This window comes from Felis catus, chromosome A3 (assembly GCF_018350175.1).
Source record: "Felis catus isolate Fca126 chromosome A3, F.catus_Fca126_mat1.0, whole genome shotgun sequence".
NCBI classification, from domain to species: Eukaryota; Metazoa; Chordata; class Mammalia; order Carnivora; family Felidae; genus Felis; species Felis catus.
In genome coordinates this window covers 138,340,254-138,356,216 of record NC_058370.1, presented here as the reverse complement: position 1 = coordinate 138,356,216, position 15,963 = coordinate 138,340,254, and the positions used below count along the sequence as shown (strand labels likewise).

Here is a 15,963-nt window from a genome sequence, read left to right as displayed (position 1 = left end):
GCCCAGCACTGGTGATTGAGGGACCAACCGTGGCAGGTGCTGCCGCTCCGGTGAGCACACCTGCACTGCGTTTGCTTACAAACAGAACAACTAGGGGGCAAGTATTTCTGGTCTAATAACCCCGTGCGGTCAATTCAAGCTTCTCACCTTCGACGCGAAGACTGAGCTCGGGGTGGCGAAACGAAGTGATAAGATAAAAATAAAGTCACAAGTGGCAAAGCATGATTAATAATCTTGAAATCTTGGGGCGCCTGGGTGGCGCAGTCGGTTAAGCGTCCGACTTCAGCCAGGTCATGATCTTGCGGTCCGTGAGTTCGAGCCCCGCGTCGGGCTCTGGGCTGATGGCTCAGAGCCTGGAGCCTGTTTCCGATTCTGTGTCTCCCTCTCTCTCTGCCCCTCGCCCGTTCATGCTCTGTCTCTCTCTGTCCCAAAAATAAATAAACGTTGAAAAAAAAATAATTAAAAAAAAATAATAATCTTGAAATCTTTGGCTACTCAAACTCACTCGGTGTGGGATGTGACAGGTGTTTCCACGGGGAACACGAGGGAAGGAAAAACGCCCCTCTCTGAGCCGGGGTGAAGAGGGCAGGAGCGAGAGGTGCGCTAATTAGCCCTGACCAGGGCCACCTCACAGGCTCGGGGCAGGAGACACCGCCCCACGCAGTAGGGCAGAACCCGAGAGGACTTCTTCACGGGCCTCCTGAGTCTACACAGACTGCGGTAAAACCTCCAGAGTCGGAAGGAACTTACAAAAGTCCCCGCGCGGAATACCCCACGGTGACTTGAGGAGGACTCTCGACTCGGCCATCTGAAAACTTCTGGACACGGTACAGCGAACCTCCCTGAACCCCACCAGCTCTGAGTGTGACGAGGGTGCCGGTGCCCCAACATCTGGGGAAACTCTGGCTGACGGAAAGCTCACCTTTAAAGCCGAGAAGAGAGTGAAAACTGAGGTTTGGGAATGTTTTCATTGGTGATTTCTAGAAGGATCTCCTTTCACGTTACTCAGAAGAAACTCCAGGCGCGCCTCGCTCTGCCGCAGACGCTGTTTGGTGCGGCCGGCAGGTCCGTGGCCACCCTGGCCCGCGTCCAGCACGTCTCTCGGCCACCATGCCCCGCGGTCACGTGCTCACTTCCTGTCTCCGAGTCGCGTTTCGGTAATTCTCGCAGTAAGTATTTCAAACTCTCCCGTCACTGTATTCGTCATGGTGATCCGTGGTCAGTGACAGCTCAGGCGATGGTCAGCATTTTCTAGCACAAGAGTATTATTAAATCAAGGCGCGTACTTTTCTTCAGAGGTGACGCTCTTGCACACCTACCAGACTGCGGCGCGGCGTGAACACAACGTGCACACGCACTGGGAACCACACGGGTCACCCGCCCCGCTCTACCAAGACACCCGCCTTCCTGGACGGCCAGAGCGGAGGCCGCCGCGTCTTCAGCTCGTGCGGCATACGCCAGGTCCCAGAGCGCTCACGGGGCCTCCGTCCTCCACATCGGGGACGGTGCCTTCGCCGTCTCCTTCCTCCACCCCACTGGCTTTCCTGTTTCGTCCCTCCATCCGTTCCTGTGTGACTTCTCACCGCGCTGACTCGCTTTAGCAGGCTGCTCCTAAACGAGGTCGGCGAAAACACGCTACGCGAAAGGACGGTGACAACAATGAGACCCTTCAGTGAGCAGGAGGGCTGTGCCTTGTCAAAGAGGCCGCTGTCAGCAGAGCTCAGTGGGGTCCCGTGGCCCCTTGAGGACTCATTAAACCTCTGACCCCCCGCCCCTCAGAACACCTGCCACGGGGCGATGTCACTTTGGGTGGATATCAGCTCGGTGTCTATCCTCCCCACACAGCTGGGAGCTTCCGGAAGGTCAGGATGGAGCCCCAGACGCTAGGGGCTCTGGCACGTAGTGTACAAGTAATCCGTACTGCGGGAGCAGTGAGAGGGAAGAGCAGACCTGCCGGCACTGAGGTCGACAGGAAGGGAGTGCCGGGTGACCGCAGGCAAGGACGGGAGCTGGGACCCTAACCGGAGGCTGGCCGCCCGCCACCGTTCACGGGCAGAAGTGCAGCGCCAGCGCCGGTCACACTCCGCCCATGTTACGTGGCCACGGTCACTGCCAATTTATGTAAAGATCCCCAGTTTCGGGGTCTCAAACAGCCCCCTCTAGTGCGTACCTATCAGACCTCAGGTGCAATCCACAAAAGCGGCCTCTGCAGATGAAGAGATCATTTCTGGATTCAGGGGAAAGAGCCGCAATGGCGGTCACGCCGGAGGAGCAGCCTAAGCCTAAGCCCTGGGGAGCAGGGCTAGAAACCACACGGAGGCACTGGCCTGACCGGAAAGCTGTGCAGTCCCCACCCAGCAATCACGAAGCCCGCCCCACAGCTGCCGCTGTCACACTCAGGCCACTGGCGTGTTCCCGGTGTGCCAGGAACTCACCACCACCTGGAAGTCACCTGCGATGCTGCCACCATGACCCCCACGCCCCAAAGCTATCTGCAGCCACTCATACTGCCAACCGCTGTCCCGTGTGGCCCCCTGTGACTGGCAGCATCTCAGTCATACGCATGGTCCTAGTCACAGGGAAACTGCAAACTTGATTTCTTATTCCCATAATGGGAAATGGGGCTAATAACCTAGGAATTTCCCCCAATATAGGAGGGCTATTCAAAAGACGACAAGCAGCCACAAGAGTCAGATGTCCACAATGTAACTTCTGAGCGTTTCTCCCCCAGGCACAATGACAACAATGGGAGACGTGATTAATATCATGGCCTCCGAATCCCAGAAAAGCTTCGCCCTCTGCTGGCTAAGTACACCATTCCATCATATTATCTGACAATAGCTTTTATTCTATTTCAAAACAGTATGACTTTAGCCAACACAGAAACACAGCTACAATAATTAAAAACAAGTACAAGACCCAAGTAAATAGTTCTTGCCAACTTTTAAAAAGAAGATTTTTTGAATCTTATATAATCACATGGAATTAAATAATAGAGATGAGTTCTCCTAAAACCCCATCAACCAAAACAGTGATTCACAGCAAAGCAAAAGACAACTATTAGCACTACACCAAAATAAAAAGCGTTTACACAGCAAAGGAAATCGACACAACAAAATGGCAACGTCCTGAATGGGAGAAGATACTTGCAAACAAGATACCCAATAAGGGGTTAATACCCTAACTATATAAAGAACTTATACAATTCAACAGCAAAAAACAAATAAACTATTAAACAAATAATTTTTTAAAAAAATTAAAAATGGGCAGAGGACCTGAATGGACCACTTTCCAATGGCGACATCCAGGCGCCAACAGACACGAGAAGATGCTCAACATCGCTCGTCATCAGGGAAATGCAGATCAAGACCAGGAAGAGGTATCACCTCACACCTGTCAGAACGGCTAAATCCAAAAGACAAGAAACAACAGGTATTGGTGAGGATGTAGAGAAAGGGGAACCCTCTTGAACTGCTGGTAGGAATGCAAATTGGTGCAGTCACTGTGGAAAGCAGTATAGAGGTTCCTCCAAAAGTTAAAGATAGGACTACCCTGGGTCACCTGGGTGGCTCAGTGGGTTAAGCGTCTGACTTCGGCTCAGGTCACGATCTCCTGGTTCAGAAGTTCGAGAATCGCGTCGGGCTCTGTGCTGACAGCTCGGAGCCTGGAGCCTGCTACGGATTCTGTGTCTCCCTCTCTCTGCCCCTCCCCCACTTGTGCTCTGCTTCTCTCTCTCTCTCAAAAGTAAATAAACATTAAAAAAATTTTTTTTAATTAGAACTACCCTATGATCCATTAATTCCACTACTGGGTATTTACCCAAGGAAAATGAAGACCATTAATTTGAAAAGATACCTGCAGCCCCATGTTTACTGCAGCATTATTTACAGTGGCCAAGATACGGAAGCAGCCCAAGTGCCCATTGACTGATGAATGAAAAAGAGATCAATAAATAAATACACACACACACACACACACACACACACACACACAACTGTGGACTATTACTTGGCCATAAAAAAGAATGAAATCTTGCCATTTGCCACAACATGGATGGACCTATCATGCTAAGTGGAATACGTCAGTCAGAGAAAGACAACCGTATGATCTCACTCATACGTGCATCTAGAAAACAAAGCAAATGAATGGGCAAACAAAAAGCAGAATCGGACCTCTACGTACAGAGGACGAACTGGTGGCTGCCAGAGGGATGGGGGTGGGGAAGGGGGAAGACGGGTGAAGGGAAGGAGGAGACACAGGTTCTGGTCACGGAATGAGTGAGTCACGGGGATGAGAGGCAGAGCACAGGGGACACGGTCGGCGATACTGTAACGGTGTCGTACGGGGACAGATGATGACTACACTTGTGATGGTCACAGCCCAACGTATAGAGCTGTCAGATTATTGTGCTGCACGCCTGATGCTAATGTAACAACATTGTGTGTCTACTCAAATTTTTAAAAATGGTTAGAAGTATGAGTCACAAAAACACTTTTGTTGTTTAAAATGAAGACTTCTGGACGGCCACACCTTCCCTATCCTGTAACTCTGTAACTCTGACGTAAGAAAACGTATACTGTCCCCAAGCACAAAGGTAAAGACAGACCCAAACGGCTGAAGAGCCCCAGGGCATGAGGACAGGTGACCCTGCAGGTCCAGCAGGGCTGCGAGGCCCCAGGAAGAGCCCGTGGTGCAGCAGGGCACCATCAGGACAAGTACAGTTGACGTGAACCCCGGAGCTCCTCAGGCTCGCCTGCCCCACCAGCCCGAGCTAAGTGATTCTGGCAACTGAGATTCCACTTTCTGTCCCCATCCTGTCCCCCACGCACTTAATAACTGGGGCCCCAGTCTCGGGCCTAGCACCTCCCAGGGAGGGGAATGGACAAGGGGAAGGAGAAGGCACCAGATGGACAGTTAACCTGGCGATCTTTCCTCCCTGCCCTCTGTCACCACCGATAACACCAAGGCGGTCTTTCCTACAATCAGGCTGAAAACCATCCGATAGTTCTGACCCACGTCCCTCCTTTGTTTCAGTATCCAGATAGTCTTGTCAGTGTCTTCTCCGTGGCTTGTAAATTCCCGTTCCCTCTGAGGGATCAGTGGGAGCCCCAGAGGCACCAAGAACACACTGTGAGCGCTCCAAAAACCGTCACTGGAACCCCAGCACGCGGAAGTGAGACAAGACCCGCTCCCTAGACCTGGACAGGTGGTGTGCCCGCTCGAACAAGATCCACAAGTTCCCAAGCACCAGGAAAATCAGACCGTCAACACACACCAATGCCAAGAGGAAGCAACGCTGGAATTACCTGACAGGGTTTTACAGCAGCCATTATAAAAATGTTACAGTGAGCAACCAATACTCCAAACCAATATAAAAAAAAAAACAAAAACAAAAAAAACAAAAACAGAAAACCTCACCAGTGGGAGAGAAGATATAAAAAAGAACCAAATGCAAGTCATACAACTGAAAAATACAGTAACCAAAATTAAAAAAAAAAAAAAAAACCACCTCAGTGGATGGGTTCAACAGCAGAATGAACATGACAGAGGAAAGAATCAATGAATTTGAAGACAGAACAATAGAAAATACTCAACTTGAACGCTGGGTAGAAAATGAAGTAAAAAACAAAATAAACAGAGTCTCAGAAACCTGTGGAATGATAACAGCTGAGCCAACATTCATATCCGTGACATCTCAGGACAGGTGGGGAGAACAGGGCTGGAAAATATTCAATGTGCGTACATGTGTATATGTGCACAAACATGTATATGTGCGCATACATGTGTGTAGGTGCGCACATATGTATATATTCACGCTCATATATGTGTATGCATTTATACAAACACGTATATACACACATATAGTAAAACCTTGGTTTGCAAGGATAATTCGTTCCAGAAACATGCTTGTAATCCAAAACACTTCTATATCAAAGTGAATTTCCCCATAAGAAATACTGGAAACTCAGATGATCCGTTCCACAGCCCTAAAATATTTATATAAAAATGGTGGTGACAATACGGTAAAATAATACAAAACTTTTAAAAATACAAAATATAAAGAAAAATAATTAAAACAAACAACCTGCACTTACCTTTCAAAACCTCTGTGGCTGGTGGGAGGGAGACAAGAGAGGGGAGGGTTAGTGTGTAGGACGACTTTCTCTCACTAACGGAAGCACTGCTCTCTATCAGCTCAATGGAATCTTCTTCTCTTTGTGCAACTTTAACAAGGGACCTATCCAGTGACACTTGCTTTTGCCTCCTTTGAGGATTTTGCAGGAAAGTGACACTGCATTGACGATCACGCACAATCCCTCAGCGGGGGGGGGGGAATAAAGACCACTGGCTCACTTGTGATCATGTGCCGTTCAGTGTCACGTACTACTCCTATCGCAAAATGTCACTCGTTTATCAAGTTAAAATGTATTAGAAACGTTCACTCGTCTTGCAGAACACTCACAGAACAAGTTACTCTCAATCTAAGGTTTTACCGTATATGTATATACGCACACAGACACGTATAAGCACACATGTGTATATATGCACACATGTGTGCAATATATGTATATACACATGCACATACATGTGTGTACACGTGCATACACGCATATACATGTAACTACATATAAAACACTACATGTGATGATTGATGAATAAAGAGAAAACACCTCAGATGATTATATTTGAAAAGTCGAAAGGGCGAAGGGGCCTAATAGTAAAAGGTTCCAGACGTCTTCCAAAGCAGAGTTGGTAAGTCGTGTACGTAAACTGTAATATCTAAAGCAAACACTACTGAAACTCACAGTACATTCACAAACACCGTACATAAATCAAAATGAAATTCTGCAAAACGTTCGAGTAGCCCGCAGAAGGCGAGGAGAGAGAAACAGGACCAGCGATAAGTGAGGAGAACAAACAAGATGCTGGGCTTGAGCCCTGAGCCACCAGAGATTTCAATGCACGTGATCTAAGTAGGTCGGCGGAAAGGACAAAGATGGGCCAAGAGACAAAACAAAAACTACACACACATACAACCCAACTACACTGTTGGCAAAACCACCCAACCTCCAAAGCATCGTCCAGAGCGCCGTCCCTACAAGAGGCAGGGAGGGGCCCGCGTACGGCCGCTGCCCGCCCAGGACCAGGACTGACCCCCAAAAGGCACATCCCCCCCCGGGATGAGGATTTCACTCACTGACTCACAACTCCCTGCTCATCTAATAACGCCTGTACGACTTACCACCAAGAGGGGAAATCCAGACGGAGACACGCACGCAGGGTCAGGAAACACACAGCAACGTGGGTAAAGCATCAGTAGAGACACCTCGGGACGAGTCTGTTCCTTGGACTGGACTGAGTAAGTGTGGCTGCACGCCCTTGTGCTGGCAGCTTGCACGGAGGTCAGGGAAGCTCCCTGGGACTCTCTGAACTGAAACATTCTGTCTTTAACACAGTCCCTCTGGGGACAGAAGCAGCCGGCTACCACCCTGTCTGAGTGACAGGTGTCAACCCACACATCACCACACTGTGTCAGAGAGCAGAGGTGAGGAGTGATTGAGACATTGGGAGTACGTGCTCAGTGCAGAACTAGGGGCAGAAAACAGGGCTTCAGGGGGCAGTGAGGACCGACCACAGCAAACAGGTGTTTGCTGTCTCTTCTCCCCTAGAATCTAAAAAAAAACACAAATGGCTTCCAAAGAATAGGATATTTAAGATATCGTAAAAACCATTCCTTTTTAACTTGTTAGTACAGAAGTATCAGTAAGCCCTCAAAGCCTTTTTTTTAATATATTTTTTAATGTTTTTATTTATTTTTGAGACAGAGATAGACAGAGCATGAGCAGAGAAGGGGCAGAGAGAGAGAGAGACACAGAATCTGAAGCAGGCTCCGGACTCTGAACCGTCAGCACAGAGCCCGACACGGGGCTCAAACTCACAGGGTGTGAGATCGTGACCTGAGCTGAAGTCGGACGCTTAACTGATTGAGCCACCCAGGTGCCCCTGCCCTCAAAGCCTTTTAAAAGTCTTGATGACTCAAAAATAAAAGTGAATCTGAACTTTACAGTAAGTTTGTATGATCTTTAGGGCACACTTATACTTGGGTACAACATCTCTCGTATCTCACACATATTTAAAGATTATTTTGGGGGCACCTGGGTGGCTCAGTCGGTTGAGCGTCCAACTTTGGCTCAGGTCATGATCTCACAGTCCATGAGTTTGAGCCCCACGTCGGGCTCTGTGCTGACAGCTCAGAGCCTGGAGCCTGTTTCAGATTCTGTGTCTCCCTCTCTCTGACTCTCCCCCGTTCATGCTGTGTCTCTGTCTCAAAAATAAACGTTAAAAAAAATTTTTTTAAGATTATTTTTATGTATTAAACTTTGTTACACTACTAAATTTTCTATTCTTTCCTCCCAAAAAATATATATATTTTTCAAATTAACAAATCAGTCTAAGTTTTCCACACCTTAGGAGAAATCATCGTTGGGGACGGCGGGGGGGGGAATGGTAGTTTTCTCTGGAAACTTTGATTCTGGTATATTATCTATGAGATTCCAGGCAAATGAATTCCTCTGATCCTGTATTTCCTCATCTATAAAATGGGTATATGAAGATGTCTACACTCAGAAGATTACCAGAAATATCACACTGAAATGGCGTGGCAAGTGCTGTGAAAAGTGCAACGTAGCATGTGACTGTAACCAGGCTACCACCCGTGTGCAGGCAGAAGGGTTTCCAGCACCTCACACGCTGACGGCCAGGAACAAGCCAGGATTTCACTCCCCTTGGTCTTACGTTTTACACTCGCAAATTCATCTGATTTTCCAACGGCATATAGAGGATTAAAAAAAAAAAAAAACCACTATTAATTCCTTATCTTTTAGCAACTCTTCCCTACACACAGTGTGTTTTTAGATGCATTATCTGGGCTTTGTAACTTGTGTAGATTTTTACAGAAAGTGGATATGGCTTTGGAAATCTCTATAGATCTTATCCTGCTATACCGTTCCATCCAAGACCAGCTCCCGTAAACAGTCAAGGGGTCTGATGTAAGTAAGATACTAAAAGCAAGAGTCTTTATAGATTCTCCCTTCAAAATCAAATAGAAAATTCACTCAGAGACTGCAAATTCCCAAATTTTTCACGACGTCATCAACTTCATACGAAAGCAACTTCATAGTCCTGACGTAGGCCAGGGAGCAGAGGAACGAGGTACTGAATGTACAAACGACACACTTTCAAGCATCTGGGGATTCTGGAAAGGATTCGTTTTCACATTTAAAAAACATTTCAGGGGTGCCTGGGTGGCTCAGTCGGTTAGGTGTGTGACTTCGGCTCAGGTCATGATCTCACAGTCTGTGGGTTCAAGCCCCGCGTCGGGCTCTGTGCTGACAGTTCAGAGCCTGGAGCCTGCCTCAGATTCTCTGTCTCCCTCTCTCTCTGCCCGTCCCTGGCTTGCACTCTGCCTCTCTCTCAAAAATAAATGAACACTATAAAAAACTCCGTCGGGCCCTGGGCGGTCACTTCCTTCCTGCTCTGCCGGTTACTGGGTCATGCATGGTCCCCCTCTCCTACTGATGGGGGTCCCCCTGAAGGCCTCGTTCCTCTTCAGGTCCTCAATGACCACAACTTGGCCTACAACAGGAGGCCCTCAAAAGCTGCCGGTGGGACAACAGCACGAGTGGGGCTTGGGCAGGCTGAGGGGACACCCTGTCTCTCCCTTCTCCCCGCCTGAGGGACTCGGTGACGGCCGGCCCTGCCAGGGCGCTGAGGGAGATGGCCCCAGCACGTCGAGTCCCGCAGTCCGGACGGGGAACTGAGGTCTCTTTCCTTCTGAGTTTTCCAGCGCAGCTGCCTGCAAGGCCACTCACCTCAACGCTCCAAGGACAGGCTCTCCAGTGGTAACACGTCAAGTGTCCAGGACAGATGGTGGAGAAGCCCCAGGGGCAGTGGGGCCTACCGACCGCCTGCGGTCTCACGCCCTCCTTCCCCAGCCGCCCGGCCCCCGGTCTCACCAGAGCCTCGGGGCCTCTGAGGGCCTCGTTTCTGACTCCGTACTAGACCCAACGAGGGCTGTACGGAACGTGCCGGTGGAGTGAGGAGGGCTCGTTCACACACATCTTCCTTTTCAGGTTTTCCAAGTAACTTGCGTGCTCTTCCCCACAATACGGCCACTCGAGATGACACCGCTTCCTTCTGGATGAGCCCCCCCCCACCTCTAACTCTGAGTTACTCGACTCCCCGGGGGTAACAGTGGTGCCACCGGCAGGAAAACGTGGGGCTTGGTGGTTAGGGGTGGAGGGGAGATTGACGTTTTGCTGCACAGCCTTCTCTGCAGTCAGAATCGTTAAGTAGGCACGTGACCACCTTCACAAAACCGTTTCCATGCAAAGCAAAACTGAACCAAAATCTAGACATCAGGCCTCTGGAGAGCCCCTCCGGGTGGGAGCAGGGCAGCCCCCCACGGCGGGCGCCGAGCCCACACACCGGCTGCGGCTCCACAGGCCCGCGCGTGCCACCCACGGCATCCGGAGTCAGGCGCGCAGACCTGAGCACCGGCGGGCTGTCCCGGGAGAGCAGGAAACAGGCACCGTGACCACCACGGCCACTTCCGAGGGACAGGTGGCAAGAGGTGCAAATTAAATGGTGCGGCTGTGAGAAGCACCAGCCCGGCCGGGAGACGCGGTCCCCAGCAGGGCCGCCACCGGCAGAGACGGGGGATGGCTGGGGACACCCAACACCTGCACTCTGGGAGCCCCGGGAGTTCTTTCTGGTGGCCCGGGCTGAAGAAAGCCCTCGAAGGGTACAGCTGCCGACCCACCTGCCACTCTGACAGCCACAGACCACTGCCTGACCAGCCTCCCCCCCGGGCGCACGGCACCTGAGCTTCTGTCCGGAGCGTGTCCTCCGACCAGGGCTACCACACTGAAAAGTACAGAAACAGTTTGCACGGGACATAATCACACTAAAAATCACCCCTACGTGTCTGGAATTCAAGTTTAACGGGGTGTCACGTGTTTTCTGTCGGCCCTCCTGGTGCCGTACGCGCCCCTCTCAGCTTCACCACGGATCGCCGCCCCACGGACACAGGACCAGGAGTTGGCTGAGCCACGAGTGACTGAGCTGGGCGAGGCTCCACCCACAGGGGCAGTGCCGTGCAGGTGCGGGGAGGGGCTGGGCACGGAGGACGAGGTGGGCCCCCTGCGGGAGGACACCCCCGTGACAGGCGGACCCTTGCAGGAACTCCGGAGGTTGAAGGTGGAGAGGCCGGCCTGAAAAGCGGCCCGAGAATACAGAAGTCGGGGGGCTGGGGGCCCGGAACCCGGTGTGGAGGGATCCCCAGGACAGGGAGCCCACACACGGACGGGGAGCCCAGCACAGAAAGGCCGTCCGGGGAAGCTAGCAGAAGACCTGGCACACGGGGGCCTGCACGTCACGAGAGGAGTCACGAGATCCCGTCCTCGTCGTCCCAGCCTGACAGGTACAGAAGGACGTCAGGGCTCGAGGCCGCGGAGCTGATAACCTCCAGGGCCAGGACGAGAGCCGGTGCCCAGACTGGACTTCGTCACACAGCTCACAGCTTGGGATGCGTTTAGGACTCGAATCACAAGCGCTGGGATGAGAAAGGAAGGCCCAGCCGGGCCTAGGGGAAGGGAAAGGAGGGAAGCAGGGAGGGTGGAGGAGGGGGCAAGGCTAGGACACGCTGTGCCAGCACGTGCGTCTGACCCGCACCCCGACTCTGGGGTCGCACTCGGCAGGGGCCACAGATTCTCCCAGCCGCCCCCGACTCCCAGGCCCACGGAGTCCCAGCGACGGCTCGAGCCATCCCCATACTGAGCCGCTGGGGCCCGGGAGGGCTGCACCGGCCACGGAGCAGAGCCGGGCCACCTGTGAGCAGGGGCAGGGCCAACGTGCCGGCCGTGCATCACCCAGCCCGCTGCTGTCAGCTCCTCGTTGCTCTGATTTCCCGAGGACCCCGTGCTGCCGTGATCGACGGTCTTCCTGACAGTCCACCTTCCTCTGCGGAAAACCGCCTCCCGGCCCTGGTGGGATGCTCGGCCCCAAACACGGGCTGCGACACCGACTCCCGCTGCGGTAACACCAGCTGCCACTCACCCGCCCGCCACGGGGCCCAAGGCAAGCAAGTCGCCAGCTACACGGAAGATGGAAAGAATCATGATTTACCAACCCCAGGCCGCATCTTCTCCCCTTTATTCTCCATCTCGGGCTTACGCTTCTGGTTTTTTATTTTATTTTATTTTATTTTTTCAACGTTTATTTATTTTTGAGACAGAGAGAGACAGAGCATGAACGGGGGAGGGGCAGAGAGAGAGGGAGACACAGAATCCCAAGCAGGCTCCAGGCTCCGAGCCATCAGCCCAGAGCCCGACGCGGGGCTCGAACTCACGGACCGCGAGATCGTGACCTGGCTGAAGTCGGAAGCTTAACCGACTGCGCCACCCAGGCGCCCCCTGGTTTTTTATTTTAAAGACCCTCCTCTGGCCCGTCTCCCTGAAATGGTACAAGCTGCTGGGAAGCGTTTTCTCCTTTCACAGTACTTGCAGCGTTTTGTAAGACTGTCTTGGCGTGATCTTACGTCTGGTGAGTCACAGGACCACAGAATGACAAGAACGACACGCACAGGCACAGCAGCAGGGCTCTCCCTCGGGCCCGGGCATCCCCTCCGGATCCAGGGTCATCTTCTGAAAACACAGCCTGGTCTGAGACCCGCCCTGACTCTGGGGCCTGCACGTCTCACTCCACCCTGCCCTTTGAGTGGCTGCTCCCCCCCAGCCCCCCTCCGGCTGAGGGAGGAGGACACCAGCCTTGGCCTGGGAAGTCCCGCTCTCTCCAGGTACAGAGCACAGGTGTGGTCACCGCCCCAGCCCAGCTGTCCAACTGCTGCTGGCACAGTGCCTGCACCTGGGCTGCCCTGGCCGCATGCCACCCACCGCCACCTCGCGCCTGCGCAGCGTGTTTTTGTCCCGGAGCCCCGGGCACCTGCCCGGGGACCGCCATCAAAGCAGGCTGCACGGGACAGAGGAGCTAACCCTCCTGGGCACAGATTTCAGCCAGGCCTCCGCGTGCTACACCCACGGCCACACCTCCTACCGAACTGTCCCCAGGCCGAATCCCCTGCCGGGTCCCTCCTGACCACACCTGTCCAATCCCACTGCAGTCTCAGTAGTGAGCAAGTGAAATGCCTGAGCCCAACAGGCGGCGGGCCTCCAAGGTCTGGCCTTTACACAAACACACAAAAGCGAAGCTTGTGCCCCTTTCAAGGAACCGCGTCGTGAAATGACAGGAACGCAGTAAGGGCCGGACAGGTTACCCAACGTTGGGTCTGAGAACCGAATCCAGATGAAACCCTCTCCCCAAACCTCCTGTGTAAGTAAATGGATCAATCAAATACTCCACAGCTGTTACAGGCTGAGTTGGGTCCCACAAAATTCACATGGTGCAGCCCTAACCCCGGTGTCTGAGAACGTGATGTATTTGGAGACACGGCCTTGAAGTTAAGTGAGGTCATCTGGGTGGGCTCTAATCCAGCGGAAGAGAAGACAAAGACACAGACACACAGGGGACGACCACGTGAGGACACAGGGAGCAGGAGGCCGGTCTGTCCCCGTGACCCAAGGAGACTGAGATACGGCCAGACGCCTTCAGACAGGAATGATCTAGAGGTCGGTCTGGCCTCGCCACCCGTGGCCGCTAATCGCTCCCTCTCTGCCACAGGGAGAAGGTGAGAAGGAGGGCGGAGAGCAGACCACCAGCCTGTGGAAGAACAAAGCAGATCGCATATCTGGGGTGGCGGCAGGAATGTGGCACAGTATTTTTTACAGTCTTACTGGAAAAATGAATTCAAACTGAGCTTTGTCGAAGCACCCCCTCGCGGTTTAGAACCCGGAGGAAGGACATAAACGAAGCGTGCTGATAAATGACGGGGCATTAAGCTGCGAGGAGGTGTCCAGCGGGCTGCTCTGGGGATCGAGTCTTATTTAACATCTTCATTAGCGATCTGGAAGGAGCAGTAAACAGCACATTAATTAAATTTCCAGATGATGCTAAATTTGGAGGTGCTACAGAAAGTCAATGAGGGCAGAGATACGATGCAGATGGGACCCAAAGAGGTTAGTCAGGAGTGTAAGACACAGTTCAGCACAGGATCTCAAAAAAAAAAAAAAAGAAGCTAATTAAAACATGCCCTGTATTCTGGAATCCTGCCTCATTTCTAGAAGATGACTGCATGAGAACAATGAAGGCATCCCGTGCTGTCCGGACCCTCAGCATTCAAGCCCTCACTGTCCAGGACCAGACATCTAAGGGACTCAACCATGCTCAGAGGACCCTGACAGTCCAAATGTCCTGACCTGCTGTTCAAAACTCATAAGCCAAAACAGATTCTGGTAACAGAGTCAGTCACCTGAATCCCCAAGAGCGCGTCCAAAGTCAGACTGCACCGATAAACCTGTCCGAGTGCATGGCAGCCCCAATCTGGAAGGACAGGACGTCCTGCTTACAGTCAGGGACCCTGTGCCGACAGGGATAATGCCAGAGAAGTGAGGACGCTGGGACCTACCCTAGCTACAAGATATCTGGGGCTATAAAATAGAACTATATTTCTGAAGAGACAAAGGGACCTGTGCTTGAGATCTTTGATCTCACTGGCCTCTAAGCTCTAATATTTGTACGTCGTTACAAACATCACTCAAAAGTGGTGACCACGATATCTCTATCCTTCATGACAAAACCAAGAAGTAAACACTTTTATAACAGGGCATGTTTACACAACTCTTCCCCCAGAAACAACAACCTTAAAGCCTAATAACCTGTAAGGCAGGTACTCTGGAACCAAGCTGCACAGATCCAAATCCTGGTTCCACTACTAACAGGTGCTGCTAGCCTGGCAAATCACATTAACAAATTCCTCACTGGAAATATGCGAACAACAACAGAAGAATAAACTGGATACTCTGCTGTCCACATATTCACTGCAGCTTGACTTCCAACAGCCCAGATGTGGAAACAATCTGTGTCCACGGAAGGATGAACGATGGATGAACGAATAGAGACTGTGACGTGAGTGTGTGTGTGTATATCACAATGTGTATATGTACATTTATGTATGTATATGTGTGGGTACCACAATGTGTTTTTGTATATCTACGTTATGTGTGTTTATACCACAATGTGTACATGTACACCTACGTATGTGTGTATACCACAATATGTATACATACATCTATGTATACGTGCGTGTACCACAATGTGTATATGTGTATCTACGTATGTGTGTATACCACAATATGTATACATACATCTATGTATACGTGCGTGTACCACAATGTGTATATGTGTATCTACGTATGTGTGTATACCACAATATGTATATGTATATCTACATATGTGTATATGCCATAATGTGAATATGTACATCTACGTATATGTGTGTATGTGTGTACTTCAATGTGTATATGTACATCTACGTATGTGTGTGTATACCACAATGTGCATATGTACATCTACGTATGTGTGTGTATACCACAATGTGCATACATACATCTATATATGTGTGTGTACACCACAATGTGTATATGTACATCTATGTATATATGTGTATATACAATATGTATATGTACATCTACATACATGTATGTATACAATACGCATATGTATACGTGTATGTATATATGTATCTACATACGTGTGTGTATACACAATATTTATATAGACCTCCATGTATGTGTGCATATACCAATGTGTACATGCACATCTATGTATATTTGTACGTACACCACAATGTGTATACGTACATCTACATATGTGTGTGTATACAATGTATATATATATATATATATATATATATACATATATATATGTTTGTGTACATGTGTGTGTATACCACAATGTGTATATGTACATCTACGTATGTGTGTGTATACCACAATGTGAATATCTATG

At 50.8% G+C, this 15,963-nt stretch overlaps 1 protein-coding gene across 4 annotated transcripts in view; it reads right to left on the bottom strand.

Moving 5' to 3' along the window:
* EIPR1 (EARP complex and GARP complex interacting protein 1) overlaps positions 1–15,963 on the bottom strand; it is a 121,295-nt gene that overhangs the window by 68,558 nt on the left and 36,774 nt on the right. Inside the window, exon 1 of one of the 4 annotated variants that reach the window (XM_019827970.3) lies at positions 923–986. The exons of the other annotated variants lie outside the window; for them this stretch is intronic. Coding sequence (XP_019683529.1) covers positions 923–971 — 49 coding nt within the window. The 5' untranslated portion in view covers positions 972–986. Of the gene's footprint in view, positions 1–922; positions 987–15,963 lie in introns of those variants that run through there. 4 annotated transcript variants of the gene reach the window in all.